At 38.2% G+C, this 15,676-nt stretch overlaps 1 protein-coding gene across 15 annotated transcripts in view; it reads right to left on the bottom strand.

Annotated features, from left to right (window-relative positions):
* LOC116646400 (F-actin-monooxygenase MICAL2) overlaps window positions 1-15,676 on the bottom strand; it is a 221,846-nt gene that overhangs the window by 32,291 nt on the left and 173,879 nt on the right. For 13 of the 15 annotated variants that reach the window (XM_032427107.1, XM_032427094.1, XM_032427093.1 and 10 more), the window contains one exon: window positions 1,208-1,323. The exons of the other annotated variants lie outside the window; for them this stretch is intronic. In XM_032427107.1, the coding sequence (XP_032282998.1) occupies window positions 1,208-1,323 (116 nt within the window). The remainder of the gene's footprint in view (window positions 1-1,207; window positions 1,324-15,676) is intronic. 15 annotated transcript variants of the gene reach the window in all.

The following is a 15,676-nucleotide window of genomic DNA, read 5'->3' on the forward strand; positions in this document are numbered from 1 at the left end:
TTAGAACGGCTGATGAATGTCTGTATTCATTTGAATACAGACTTAACTCAAGGTCACTTAAGGGGATGAGAGGGACAGGAACAAAACCCCAGGAATCAACATAACACACCAAATTCATTTGTGTTGAGTACTGAACTAATCAGATGCCCACAGTTAGAAATGAGAAACGCATGCATATTCTCTTTCATTTGCATTCCCTCCCTCTCTCCCTGTCTCTCCCTCCCCCCTAACACACACACACTCTCATGCTATGTCCCAGCCCCCTCCTGACTTGCTCTAAGCTGGGCCGTGGGGAGCTAGAACCCCCGAGTGACTTGAGATGACACCAAAGTTCCTAATGGCAGATACGGAAAAGTTGAGTCTAAGTAAATAAATTTGGTTCTCTCCCTTTCTCCTCAGATCCTCACTGCTCCAAAAAATAAACACTGTTAGCACAGTGAACTGCTTGTCTGTTCTCCTGGGAAGCATTTTAGGTCCAACCATTCATCCCTCAGTCCCAGTGAAAATGCTCCAGCCCCAGTAGATCAAGAAAACAACAGTGAGGTTTGGTTGTGGGATGTGTCTTCATGTATGTGACACACAGATGCATTTAAAGACGTACACCAATGTTTGCATTTTTAAAATCTATGGGTATGGGAGTTGTTTGAAGTGTTTTCCAGAAATACGTTCACAAAGCAAAGAGAACGGCCATCTCCCTAGCCGGCACGCAGCTAGTCCCTTCCACAGCAGGGACTCTTGGAGTATCCATGTCTAGATGCAACTGCATGGTTCATTTCATATTTCTGATTAGAATAAACATAACATTTTCCATGCAATCTGCCTCTAGTGCTTCTTAAATGAAGCTGTGTTTCCCCCAGGGAAATATGCATCTGCTTATTGTAATTTTTTCGATGGCTTGCTTGTTGGACCACATATTAAACCCACTTTAAGAGCTGCAGTCACCAAATGATTTTAAGTAAATATGTCTGTTTTTTTTTTTTTTTCCTGCCAGTTGGAGTCTCTTGAGAAAGGCAAGCTTCTAAAAGTTAGAAAAAAACAGATCATTCTTGGGGTATTCCAGGTAAAAAAAGCAGTTGCTGTCAGATGCAATGAAACATGCTCCTCCTAACGAAAAACCACTGCCACTGGAGTCCACATTGGGTCTGAAACCTGGATGGTAAATGGCCCCCGCAAGCAAGGCCCTCTCTGGTTGGCCAAGTGTTGTTACCTTTGACCGCAAGGAAGGCTGGGGATGAAAGTCTTCATCTGCAGAGGAGGGGCTGGTGGAGGAGGTAGAAGAGGCGGCCCCTGGCACCTGCACTTGGATAGGGATGTGTTTGGGACCTGAAATGGGAACAGAAGAACTCACTGAAATCCCAGCTTCTTTTCCTGCCTCACGACCCAAAGCTGCCTCTCCCTCCGCCCTTCTTACCGCATTCTCTTCCTCCCTGCCCTTCCCTCGCTGCACCTGCCATGAGCAGGAGGAGACAGAACCTAAGGGCAACTGAAAATTTGGCCCTCCACGTTAATTACATTTCTGGGTCCCTGCCAAGGGCTTTGCAGCTCTCCTTTCATATTTAAAAAAAAAAAAAAAGGCATTATGCAGAAATCAATTAATTCCTTAAACACCATTTATATGGTGTGTTGCTTAGAACGCATTCAGAGATGAAATCTGTTATTAAAATGCTTGTCTGAAGTTAGCTGAGTTACCTAAACGCTCGTGTAAGGTTCGTTCTGCAGAGTAATTGAATGCAAGAAAGTCAGAGCCAGTTCTTAAACAAATCGCCCTTCTGTGGCTCACAGCATCTGGCACCCATTTTTACTACATGACATCTGCTCAGTATAAAAGAGCTGGCGTCAGAATGTCTGGTCATAGAAAAAAAAAATCCCAAATGTAATCAGAAGCAAAAGGACTCTAAGCCTAAGGTTTTATCACATAGTCTCATGCAACATAAATATTTCATTAATTATGGCTAAACAAATGCCACTTTTATTTTCCCAACTTGCAGATATTATCACATCATCGAAGTGATGATTCAAATGCCAGGAAAGGCAGTTGAAGATAGGGAGGGCTCAACAATGCAGGGCCCAGGGGAGAGCTGAAGTCCAGGAGATCTGCCAACCTCTGAACAAGAGGTAGATGGTTAGAGGCGGCCAAGGGCCCGTGTTCACTAGAATCTCTTTGTGATCTAGCTGGGGACCGTGTGGGGTAAAGTCCTCCAGGTGCCACAGGAGGCTTTTATTCTTCTCAGCAAGAACATCTGCCCCTGCACATCATCCTGATGCAGAGTTAATGAGTAATGTCTGGATGAACCCACGCTGGATGCTGACTATCACAACCCGTGAGGACTCCATGAGAGGAAATGTACGAATCGTTGCTCGGCCATGGCAGCCTATATCCGAAGAGAAATATGTGTTGGGCGGGGAGGGGGACGGAGAAGCAATTCCATGTGACTCACATTCCCTCCAGCCTGCCTTTTCCTCCCCGTAATTTCCAACGATTTACCCCAGTGGGAGAGGCCAAGTTTTAGAAAATAAGGGTAATTTCAACCTCCGGGAGCACATTTACATATGCTGTTATTCAAAGCAAAATAATGCGGAACATCTATACAATAGCACAGCCTCCCTGGGGAAGGAGTTAACTGTTTTCCACTACAATTTGCCAGATGGGGAAGCTCAGGTGAAGAGAGCATCAGAGGGCAGCATAGTAATGGAAGGAGGCACCATTGGTGGTGAGCTCAGATTGTCCTCCAACTCCGGCTACTAGGTTACTATGGAGGAATGTAGTCATGGAGTGTTCACTTCTTAGTGTGTGAGCCTGAGGAACTAACTTCACCTCCCTGAGTTTCTGGAACTCACAACTTCTAACTTGCAGCACTGTAGTAGAAGAGTAAAGGTAATCGATGGAAAGAGCCTGACACGGTGCCTGGTTCATTGGAGATGCCTAAATAAATCTCATTGTCATCAGCAGCAGCAGCAACTGCCTCATCGTTATCATTGATCCAAATCAACAATACCGCAATATTAACAACACTGCCTAATTAACCTTCATTGTACAGAAGTAGAATAACCTAAAGTAGAAACTTCCAAAAATGAATATAGTAGTTCCACTTGCATCTTATTTTGAAACCGAGAAGAAAATATTTCCGAATATAATGCATTTCTTAAACTTCTGGCAAGCGTTATATATAGTTACCTCTGAATCTCTTCCCCTTTACTCTCTTCCACCACAGAACCACCGATTCCAGAAATTTACTTTTCAATTGCAAAGTTAAAAAAAACTTGGCAGCATTGTTCCACTCTGGCTATAATGGAGTGACTGATTCTGGGATTGATATCCCACCGCACAGCACTAGAAGTTGGGACAAAATCTACGAAGCAGCTGTTTCCAGACATTGGGCAACAGGCAGTGCAGAACTGTGATAAACGTAAGAACAGAAGCAAATGAAGCCCTACAATCACACTAGCTTCCTCCCTAGAGGCACTTTCCAGGCCACAGTGCAGGTAGGAAGAACCTAAACAATATAGCAGGTTTGTTGAGTTGAAAAGACAGGGATCAGAGTTTGAGTGAGTGGAGGCAGCTGGAATGTGTCAGGGTGGGGGGTAGAGGAGAGAGCTATGCAGAAAAAGCACGTCAGGAATAAGCACAGAAGTCCCCTTGAGTCTATTGCTTAATAGTAAACTTTAGATGCATAGAGAGGAATTGCATGAGGTTGGGCCAGTGACTGTTGGAAAATTATAGGCTAAAGAGCCTCTAAAGCTTTTTACAGGATTGGGAAATACTCAAGTTCCACCCAGCTAGGGTAGAACAAACTTTGGGGGCATTAGAATAGAGGCCACAGAAGAGTCATACTTTAGTAATAGGGACAAATTAGCCCTAGGGTAAAGGTTATTATAAACTGTCCCAAATAAGCTTAAAAACAACCTTGAAAGAAACAAATTCATCTTCAAATTACACTACTGTCTGCCAAACATTTTTACTGTTTATACAACATTCTTTAAATGAAGAAACAAAGTCTAGACACCCTACAATGTAATCGTCACCAAACCTAGCAGCCAGAAAGCAATTACTAGATTGCAAAAGAGCAGGACAACAAGCTCACCATCAAGAGAAAAATCAGTTAATAAAAGCAGGCTCAAAGATAATGGGATTAGCAGACAAGGATTTAAAAATAACTATTATAAATATGCTCAGGAATTTAAAAAGACAGCATGAACAGAATGAGGAGGTAAAAAATATAGAAGAAGAACCAAATGGAACCTATAAATATGGAAAATACAAAATCTGAAATGAAAATTTCACTGGATCAGCTTAATAGTAGATTAAACATTGCAGAGGAAAACAGTCTGTGTAATTAAGTAACAACAATAGAGATTATCCAAAATGAAACACGGAGGGAAAAAAAGACTGAAAAACTGAATAGAACTTCAGTGATCTGTGAGATAATATGAGGTGGTCTAAAATACGCATGATTGGCGTGCTGGAAGGAGATGGCGGGAGATAGAAAAAGTCATTTATGTAATATTGTTGAAAATCACACAAATTTAATGAAAATTGTAAATTCCAAGAAGTTCAATAAGCCAGAAGCAGGGTAAACATAAAGAAAATCATAGCAAGGCTCACGATAATAAATTTGCTGAAAACCAGAGATAGAGATAAAATCTTAAAAGCAGACGAAGAAAAATGATATATTACATACAGAGAAACAAAGATAAGAATGTCCATGGACAACTCATCAGAACCTAAATAAACCAAGAGATAATGAAACATCATTAAAATGCTGGAAGAAAAGTCTGTCAGTTTATAATTCTATATCCAGTGAAATGATCCATTCAAAATGAAGAAAAAATAAAGGCTTTAGGATAATTTGTTGTTAGCAGACATAAATAAGAAAAATGTCAAAAGAAGTTCTGTAGCAGAAGGAATATAACACATGGAGTGAAGAGCTCCAGAAATAGTAAATATAAAATAATTTCCCTTTTGGTTTTTAACTTCTTTAAAAGATAGTCAACTATTTAATGCAGGATAGTGTGAAATAATAAGAAATATATAATTTGGTCTCTGTCCCCCATTCCCACCAATATTTGGTCTTTGACTCCAGTTCCTGACACAGAGCTCCTGAAATGCTTGTCATTCTGAGTGAAAAGTTCCCAAGTCCCTTGAAACTTCCCATGTTAGGAGCACCTTTTGTTCTAATGAAGTGACTCTTGGTGAGTTCCTGGAAGATGGTTGGTCATTAGAGAGACCAAGCTGTGACTAGAAAATCTCAAAATCATTAGAAATTAAGCAATACTTTTCTGAGAACCAATGGATCAAGGACAAAATAAAAGTAAATTGAAGCTGATGGGATAAGAATATGGCATAACAGGGGCGCCTGGGTGGCTCAGTCATTAAGCATCTGCCTTTGGCTCAGTCATGATCCCAGGGTCCTGGGATAGAGCCCTGCATCGGGCTCCCTGCTCAGCAGGAAGCCTGCTTCTCCCTCTCCCACTCCCCCTGCTTGTGTTCCCTCTCTTACTGTCTCTCTCTCTGTCAAATAAATAAATAAAATCTTAAAAAAAAAAAAAAAGAATATGGCATAACAACATAACTAGGATGTAGCTAAAGTAGTGATTTGAGGGAAATTTAGAGCTTTCAGTGTACACACTGTGCAAAAGAAAAGTTGAGAATTAATGCTGTAAGATCTATTTCAAGAAGCTAGAAGAAGAACCAACAACTGAACCTAAAGAAACTAAAAGGAAGAAAATAATCAAGATAAGAACAGAGTATGAGAGAAAATAAAAACAAAGCAGAAATAAAATAAAAAATTAACAAAGCAAAAATTTGGTTCTTCAAAAAGATATAACATTGATGACTTCTAAAAAGAGAAAGAAAACACAAATTACCAACATTGAGGATGAAAAGTCCTCCAGAGTATTCAAGGAAGCTATTATACAATCTTATGACAATATATATGAAAATTTGGATAAAATGCACAAATTCTTTGAAAAACATGACTTACCAGAACTGACATAAGAAGAAATAGAAAATCTTAATACTTACATATCTATTAAAGAAACTGAATCCACATTAAAAACCACCCTACAAAGAAAATACTAGGCTAGATGACTTCATTTGTGTTCAAATGTTTAAAAACCAAATAACACCAGTGTTAAAACAAACCCTCTTCCAGAGAATAAGAAACGATGGAACACTTCTCAACTTGTGTTACAAGGCTAGCATAAATTTGAATCCAAAACCTGACAAAGATATTGCAAGAAGGAAAATTTCAGACCAGTAATTCTCATGAACATAGCTGCAAAACTACTAAAAATGATTAGCAAATCCAATATAGTGATACATAAAAAGATGATACATTATGACCAAGTTGGGTTTACTCCAAAACATTTTCAAATCTCTATAAACAATCAATGTAATTCAGTACATTTCCGATTAAAGTAAAAAAAAAAAAAAAAACATGATTATCTCAATAGAATTAAAAAAGCTTTTCATTAAATTTATCATTATTCATGATAAAAAAGAGTAAGCTAAGAGTAGAAGGAATCTTCTTTAAATAATAAAGAGTACCTATCTTAAAAATCAACAGCAAACAATATATTCAGCAGTGAAATATAATCCCTCTGTTATTGGGAGAAAAAGACAATGATGTACATTCTTAACATTTCTATTTAGCATTTATAGGCAGTCCTAGGCAGAACAGTAAGTCAAGAAAGTTAAATAAAAGGTATACCAACTGGAAAGGAAGATGTCAAACTGTATTTGTAGACAACATGATTATTTATGTAGAAAATTCCACAAAAAAGCTCCTAGAATAATAAGTGAGTTTAGCAAGGACAATATAAAAAGTCAACTGTGTTTCTATATATCAACAATGAGCAACTGAAAATCAAAATGAAGAAAGCCATTCCATTTATAATAGCAACAACAACAAAATGAAATACTTCAGGGATACATTTAATAAAATATATGCAGAATCTACACAATGCAAGCTCCCTAAGAGAAATGAAAGAAAACCTAGATAAATGGAGAGATATTCCATTTTCACAGACAGAAAGACTCAGTAGTGGTCAATTCTTCCCAAATTGATTTATAGATGAAAAACAATCCCAATCAAAATTCTAGCAGACTTATTTGTTAGAAATTGACGAGCTCATTCTAAAATTTATACAGAAACACAAAAGACCTAGAATAGCCAAAATAAATTTTAAGAACAAAACTGGAGGATTCCCACTACCTGTTTTCCAGACTTACTCTAAAGCTGCAGTAAGCAAGAGTTCATGTTATTAGTTTAAGGATAAACATATAGATCAATGGACAGATTAAAGAGTATAGAGATATACCACACATATTTAGTTAATTATCTGTAAAGGTGCCAGAATAACCCAATGGGGAAAGAATAGTCTTTTTAACAAGTAGTGCTGACAATTAGATATCTATAGACAAAGAAACCTTGACTTTTATTCACTATAAAAAATTAATTAGAATTGGATTATAGATCTAAGCCTGGAAGCTAAAAACTGTAAAAGTTCTGAAAGAAAGCACTGGAGACATTCTTAGTGACTTTGGGTTTAGGAAAGATTTCTTAACTATAACTCAAATTATAAAAGAGAAAAATTAATAAATTTGACTTCATGAAACTAAAAACTTCTTTGAAAGATGTTGTGATGAAAATAAAAAGACGATCCACTAACTAGGAGAAAACACTTGTGAATAAAGATCTGATAAAGGATTTATAGCTAGAATTTTAGGAACTCTGGCTAAATAGAGGACTAAGAATATTGTATATTCTTAGATCAAAATACTCATTATTCTAAAGCTAGCAAATGTCTATAAAATAATCAATTAAAGACTATCATTTTTTAACTGCACCAAAAAATCGAATACTAGGGAATATATCTAATGAAAATTGTGCAAGATCGCTATAATCACAAAACATGGACAGAAACTGAAGAACACCTCAGGGAGGTGTCATGTCCATGGATTTGAAGACTGAATATTGCACAGATGTTAATTCTCTCCAAATTTATCTATAGATTCAATGTAATCCCAATCAAATGTTCAGAAAATATTTTTGTGGAAATTGACTAATTGGTTCTGGAATTCACATGGAAATACAAAAGGCCAAGAATAGCCAAGATAGTCTTGAAGAAGAACAAAGTGGAGGGTGTATTCCAGGCTGTGAATATTTATTATAAAACCACTTAATGAAAACAGTGTGACTCAGGCGTAAGAACAAACCAATCAGTGGAACAGGATAGAAGATCCAAAAACAGACCTGCCTAATTTATGACAGTGTCACAGCAATAACATGGGGGGGAGGGGAGGAAGACAGCCTTTTTAATGAATGCTGTTGAATCAAGTGGATAACATAAAAAAGTAAATAAAACTTTACCTCACAGAATATACAAAAATCTATCTTAGTTTGGTAGTAGACTAAACTGTGAAAGGTAAAATAATAAAACTTCCATAACTGTTGTACAATAGAAATATAATATGAGCCACACATATAACTTAAATTTTTTAGCAGCCACATGAAAAAGTGTAAAAAGAAACAGATTTGCAATTAGTCTTAAACATATATTTTATGTAGCCCTAAATTTCAAAAATATTATCATTTCAACATGTGGTCATATACAAATTATTGAGATATTTTACATTATTTCATTCATACCAAGTCTTCAGAATCTGGTACATGTTTTATACATTCCTGTTTAGGTGACACATTTTTAACAGTTAAAGTAAAATGTAATTCAAAAGGTTGTGTTTATTTTTTTTTTTATAGATTTTATTTATTTATGTGACAGAGAGAGACACAGCGAGAGAGGGAACACAAGCAGGGGGGAGGGGGGAGAGGGAGAAGCAGGCTTCCCACTGAGCAGGGAGCCCGATGCGGGGCACAATCCCAGGACCCTGGGATCATGACCTGAGCCGAAGGCAGACGCTTAACGACTGAGCCACCCAGGCGCCCCAAAAGGTTGTGTTTAATAGAAGAACATTTTCCATTCAGTATTTAAATTGAAATTTCTTAACATTAAATTAAAAATTCAGTTCCTCACTCATACTAGCCACATTTCAAGTGTGAAATCATGGCTACCATATTGGACGGCACAGTTCTAAACAGTAACACAGAACATATTTATGACTTCAGAGTAGGGAAAGGTCTCATTACCAGGGTGTAAAGCCAGCAATAAAGGAAAATACTGATAAATATGGCTGCATTAAAATAAGTATAGTGTTTATTTATAGAAGTTTGTTAGTAATATTTCACCTTTAAAGAGTGAAAAAGTGAGCCTGAGAGTGGGAGAAGATATTTATAATACGTATATCTGACAGAGAACTTATATCCAGAATCTACACAGATTACAAATCAATAAGGAAAGGGCTGTCTACACAAGAGAAGTATGGGCAAAACGACTAGAGAGTTCATAAGAGAATATCTAATTAAGCATGTGAAAAGTAGTGCAACAAGGTTAGCAGGTAAATGCAGATTATAGTTTTTTTTTTTTTTTTTTAAGATTTTATTTATTTATTTGACAGAGGGAGTGAGAGCAAGAACACAAGCAGGGGGAGTGGGAGAGGGAGAAGCAGGCTTCCACAGAGCAGGGAGCCCGATGTGGGGCTCGAACCCAGGACCCTGGGATCATGACCTGAGCCGAAGGCAGACACTTAACGACTGAGCCACCCAGGCACCTGGTAAATGCAGATTAAAACAATAATGAGATACGTCCATAAACATGGTGCCATCCAAACACAAAACAAAACAAAACTGAGACTGCCAAGTGTTGCAAAGATGGAGGTCAAGGGGAGCTCTTATTTCCGGCTGGAGTGTATATACACTGGTACAACCACTTTTGAAAACCGTGGGACAGTATCTATTAAAGCAAACCATGTACATGCCTATCCCACGACCTAACAAGTCCACTCCCAGGCATACACTGACAAAGTCTGTCTTTGAACAAACTTTGGGCAAGCTCCTCTGAGCCTTCTTCTTGGCTAGGCCTCAACCTTGGCCTGTAAAAACTACAGACTCCCCACATAAACTACTTAGCCCACCCACTTCTTCCTACATGGAAGGAAGTAGGAAGAAAAAGTACCTGCCTGAGAAAACTCAAAAGCTGACAAAGGAATTTAGTGTTTGTTCTAGCCCACACCTGCTGATAGGTCCCTGACTACCCTTTCTTAGAACAATTACTAAAAAGGGCTTTAAAGAATCCTTCCTCTGTCCTTTTGAGATGTATATGTATCTCCTACCACTCAAGAATGTCTTTCTCAAGGTCGTGAAAGCCAGTCCTTTGAAATGTAATCATCAGGAAGGCTAGGACTTCTGTCTCCCAGTCTTTATGGGAAGATAGAATCCTAACTTCAATAATTGTCAGCTAACACACATATCTGGCCTAATCAGCATTTATACTGACTGAGCCTTTGTAATTTTTCACATCTTTGACGCTACTGAGTCTCTGTTCAGCCCCTCCCTGTTCCCTCAATCTCCCTGTAAAGGACCCAGCCACCTCGGCATAAATCAAAGGTGAGTTCAGTTCATATTGGACTCTCTCTTCTGTTGTAATAGTATGTTGTTAATTAAAATCCATCCTTAACACTTTTCACAGCATCTGGCTTTATCTTTGACAATAGCCAATAGAAACGATCGGCCTTGGGCGCCTGGGTGGCTCAGTTGGTTAAGCGACTGCCTTCGGCTCAGGTCATGATCTCAGGGTCCTGGGATCGAGCCCCACATCGGGCTCCCTGCTCCGCGGGAAGCCTGCTTCTCCCTCTCCCACTCCCCCTGTTTGTGTTCCCTCTCTCGCTGTCTCTCTCTCTCTGTCAAATAAATAAATAAAATCTTTAAAAAAAATAAAATAAAATAAAATAAAATAAAAATAAAAAAAAAAAAAAGAAACGATCGGCCTAAGAAGGCTCAAAGCAGCATTATTCACCATAAAAGCAACTGAAAACACTTAAGTGCCCAGCATCAGAATGCACAAATAAATTGTGGCATATTCACACAAGGGAATAAGAGGTAGGGAGGCAAAGAATGAACCACTCCTGCACATAACAATATGGATCCCCCGCCCCCACCCCAATAATATAGGCTTGTATTTTCTGTTGTTGTGAGAGCAAGGAAGTCAGATTCAGCACCTACGAGACCCATTTATTATCTCACAGTGTGTAGGTCAGAAGTACAGGCAGGCATGGCTCAACTGGGTCCTCTGTTCAGGGTCTGACAAAGCTGCAGTTGAGGTATCTACCATGCGGGGGTCTCAGCTGCAGCTCAGAGTTCTCTTCCAGCTCATTCAGGTTATTAGCAGAATTCTACTCCTGGTGGTTGTAGGAGATGGGGCCCATTTTCTCACTGGCTGCCAGCTGGAGGTCTGTCTTAGCTCCCAGAGGCCTCCTGGCCATAGGGCCTCTCATAGTATGTCAGTTTACTTCTTCCAAGCCAGCAGGATCATATCTTTCTCACCCTGCGCGTTTCAGGAAAGGCCCCATCCTTATTAAGGGCTCCTCCGATTAGGTTAGGCCTACCCAGGATAATCTCCCTTTTGATTAGCTCAAAGTCAATTGGTTTAGAACTTAATTACATTTGCAAAATCCGGTAACCGAATCACAGGAGTGAGATCCATCATATTCACATTCCCACCAGAATCAAAAGGACGAGATTCTACAGGGCAGAAAGCATGGGGCCCTCTGAGAATTCTGCCTACCATAACACTGAATGATTCAATGTTTATAAAGTCAAAAACCTGCTGAAGTAATCCAAGATGACAGAAGTCAGATGGTAAGCAAGTACTTTTGTTGGATGTCACATATATGTGGGAAGAGGCATGATGGAAGCTTCTGAGTGCTGGTGATTTTCTATATCTTGATCTCAGAGGTAGTTGTACAAATATGCACTTTACTAAAATTCATCCAGTTGTGTACTTAATATTTGTGTACTTTATATATTTTATACTGCAATAAAGATTTGATGCAAAAATAAAAAAAGACGTTCTCAGAGTGCCTTGTTTAGTTATATACAAGAAGGGTAATCTGCGTTAAAATTGTTTGTATAAAATCAGCACTGGTAAGTGCTTGAGATCAGTTTATGCCCCTAAGGAATTTAAAGACCCTGAGAAGTTTATATATACTATTAATTTACCCAGAAAGTTTTGTTGTAAAGATAAGAAAAATTAAATTTCAGCCGATTTATTCAAGTGATCATAAATTTGAGGTATTTCCATTCAAATACGTTTTGAGAGTTTCTCATTTTCAATTAGAATACTGTTTCCTCTCTCCATTGCATGGGAGTGTACCCACAAGTTAAATGTGGAGAGAGCAATGTGTGTGTGTGTGTGTGTGTGTGTGTGTGTGTGTGTTTGTGATTGGTGGGTGGGCTGGGCAGGGGCAGGGAAATAAAAGGAAACTAATGGGCCAAATCTGGTAGGGGAGGTAAAATCTTTACATTCTTAGGATACTGACCTAAGAGCATCTGAGAGAAACACAAAGCTCTTCCATGAGATGGGCCCAGACACTATTTCCAGAGCAGGTCAGCCTTAACCTAATTCCATTCTCTACCTTCCCATTCTGTTCCAAGCCAAGGAAGTCATACCATTCCCTAGTAAATATAAATGAAACAGTTCTCCATGATAAGTAAATCAGGAAAACACATTCACCCCCAGTCATTGTAATCAGCATACACAAAAGCCATATAAGTGTGAAATAAATGAACTAAAGGCCAATCTTACTAAGGAATTTGATGCAAAAATGTTAAATAAAATATTAGCAAACAGGGGGCGCCTGGGTGGCTCAGTCGGTTAAGCTTCTGACTCTTGGTTTCGGCTCAGGTCATGATCTTGGGGTCCTGGGATTGAGCCCTGCATTGGCTCTGTGCTCAGCTCGGAGTCTGCTTGTCCCTCTCCCTCCCCCTCTGCTCCTCTCCCCCTTCCCGCACGTTCTCTTTCTCACCTAAATAAAATCTTAAAAAATATATTAGCAAACGGAACAGAAAAATATATTAAAATAATAAGACATCATGACCAAATGATATTTATTTCAGCAATATAAGGATGGTTCAATATCAGTGAATTTATTATGTAATTCATGGTATTAATCAAACTATGGAGAAAAAAATCCTACAATCATCTTGAAGGGTACTGGGGTGACATTTGATAAAAGTCAACATCCATTCATGATTTAAAATACTTTCAATAAAATAGGATTAGATGGTAATTTCCTTAGTGTTTAAATCTATCCTAGTCAACCCAAAAGCCAGCTAGCATCATGCTTAAATGGGAAAACATTCTCATTAATGAGATGCATTCTCATTAAGGTTAGGAATGTCATAAGGAAACCATATTACTACTTTTATTTAATATTGTTCTGGAGATCCTAGAAACCAAAGAAATTAAGGTAGCAAAATAAATTAGAGGTATACACCTTTTAAACAAGAGGTAAAATTACCATTTAAAAAAATATTATTTATTTATTTGAGAGAGAAAGTGAGCTAGAGAGGGCACAAGCCAGGGGAGAGGCAGAGGGAGAGAGAGGAGCAGACTCTCCGCTGAGCAGGGAGCCCGATGTGGGACTCGATCCCAGGACCCTGGGTTCATGACCTGAGCTGAAAGCAGATGCTTAACTGACTGAGCCACCCAGATGCCCTAAAATTATCATTATTTACAGATGTTATGATTGCACATTTGGGGAGAACCCAGGAGAAGCCATTGGAAAGTGTTCTAGCAAAATGGATGGGTGCCAAAGTACTATACAGAAATCAACACATTTCAGGTATACAAACAATAGTAGGAAGATAGATCAAAAGATTTTATTTACAATAGCAATAAAAACTTATATATTGCAATAAACTTAATAAATACGCCAGACCTGTAAGATGTAAAGTTTAAAATATTCTGGGGGGGAGGAGTCATAAAAAAGAGAGCAAATGGAAAGGCAATTCATATCATATGGTTGTGAATTCTTGCCAAGTTTGTTTGTAAACTTCATCCCATAAAAGTAGTTGTAGGATTTTTTAGGTACATAGACAAGCTGATGCTAAATTCATATAGAATATCAAACAAAGCAGGAAGAGACAGGAAATTTCTAAAAGAGAGGATCAATCATGGAATACTCTTCCTACCTGATGATACATAAATTTAAAAAGGTATAAATATATAAAGTAAAATAATTAAAACAGTGTGGTACTGATACGTAACAGACAACTCAACAGAATATAATGGATGGTATCGAAATCAGTCCAAGTACTGATACATGACAAAGATGTCATCTCACATAAGAGAGGAGAAGATGGGTTAGTCACTAAATTATTTTAGAATAACCAGGGAGACAGCTTAAGACAAAAACAAAAACAGGGTTAGATCCATACCTCACATTTGATATTAGGACAGTTTCCTGATATAAATATTTAAATGTAAAAAAGTTTAAAACAAACAAACAAAAAAGACTAGGAGCAACTATAAGAAAATTCTTCTATAAACTTGGAAGAAGCTCTTCCTGAACTATTATATAAAGTCTAGGAGTCATAAAATGAAAAATTGTATAACTACTCTATACAAATAAAAATTTTATGTGACAAAACCCACCATAAACAAAGTTAAGCACAAACAAGAAGCTGGAAAAAAATATTTGTAATTCCTATCACACAAAAGGGTTAAATTTCCCTTTTAATAGAGTCCCTTCATATCATTAAGAAAAATACCAACAATCCAACAGAAAACTGGACAAAAGACAGAGAAGTAATAGCTGACAGAAAAGGAAATACAAATGACCTTTTAACATATGAGGAGATACTCAATCACCTATCAGATTGGTAACGATGAAAAAAAAGTTGGGTAGCGCCATGGTTAGCGCAATTAGGGAAACACCACCCTCATGTTTTGCTGAACCAGCACCACTGTGATGGAGCACAATTTGGCAGCATTTATCAAAATCCCTGGTCCACAGATCCTTTGTTCCAGCATTTCCACTTCCAGTACTGCCAGATATGCCAAATGGCCCAAGTTCCCAGTTCATTTTTGCAGCACGGTTTGTAATAGCAAAAGATTGGAAATAAACTTGCATCCTAGGCGACTGGCTACCTACATCCACATCCACACAATGGAATACAGTACAGCTATAAAACATAGAGCTCTTTATGTGCTAAAATACAATGATCTCCAAAATAAAATTAAAAGTAGGGGCGCCTGGGTGGCTCAGTCGTTGAGCATCTGCCTTCGACTCAGGTCATGATCCCAGGGTCCTGGGATCGAGCCCACATCGGGCTCCCTGCTCAGCGGGAAGCCTCTCTCGCTGTGTCTCTCTCTGTCAAATAAATAAATAAAATCTTAAAAAAAAAAAAAATTAAATTAAAAGTATAATAAAAAGTGTGTCTAATATGCTAGCAGACTACCTTAATGTAATGAAGAAAGAAAGAATATAATATGTAAATTTGCTCTTATATGCATGAATTCTGTCTGCAAAAATGCCCAAGAGCTGATGATCATCACATCTGTCCTCAGGGACATGAGCTGGATGGCTCAGGGACAGGGAAGGGAGATAGGACTATTTATTTTGTGCATTTTGTACCCTTTTATTTTAAACCACATGAATGTATTATCTATCAAAAAATGCACAACACATTAAAGTTTACGATGGGGAATAAAGGATCTAGTTAAACTCCAGCCTGTTTGTGCTTATCCTGAGCTTGACTGAAAATAAAGTCTCTTG

The sequence above is a fragment of the Phoca vitulina genome, unplaced genomic scaffold (genome assembly GCF_004348235.1).
Source record: "Phoca vitulina isolate PV1807 unplaced genomic scaffold, GSC_HSeal_1.0 scaffold36, whole genome shotgun sequence".
In the NCBI taxonomy this organism is placed as follows: domain Eukaryota; kingdom Metazoa; phylum Chordata; class Mammalia; order Carnivora; family Phocidae; genus Phoca; species Phoca vitulina.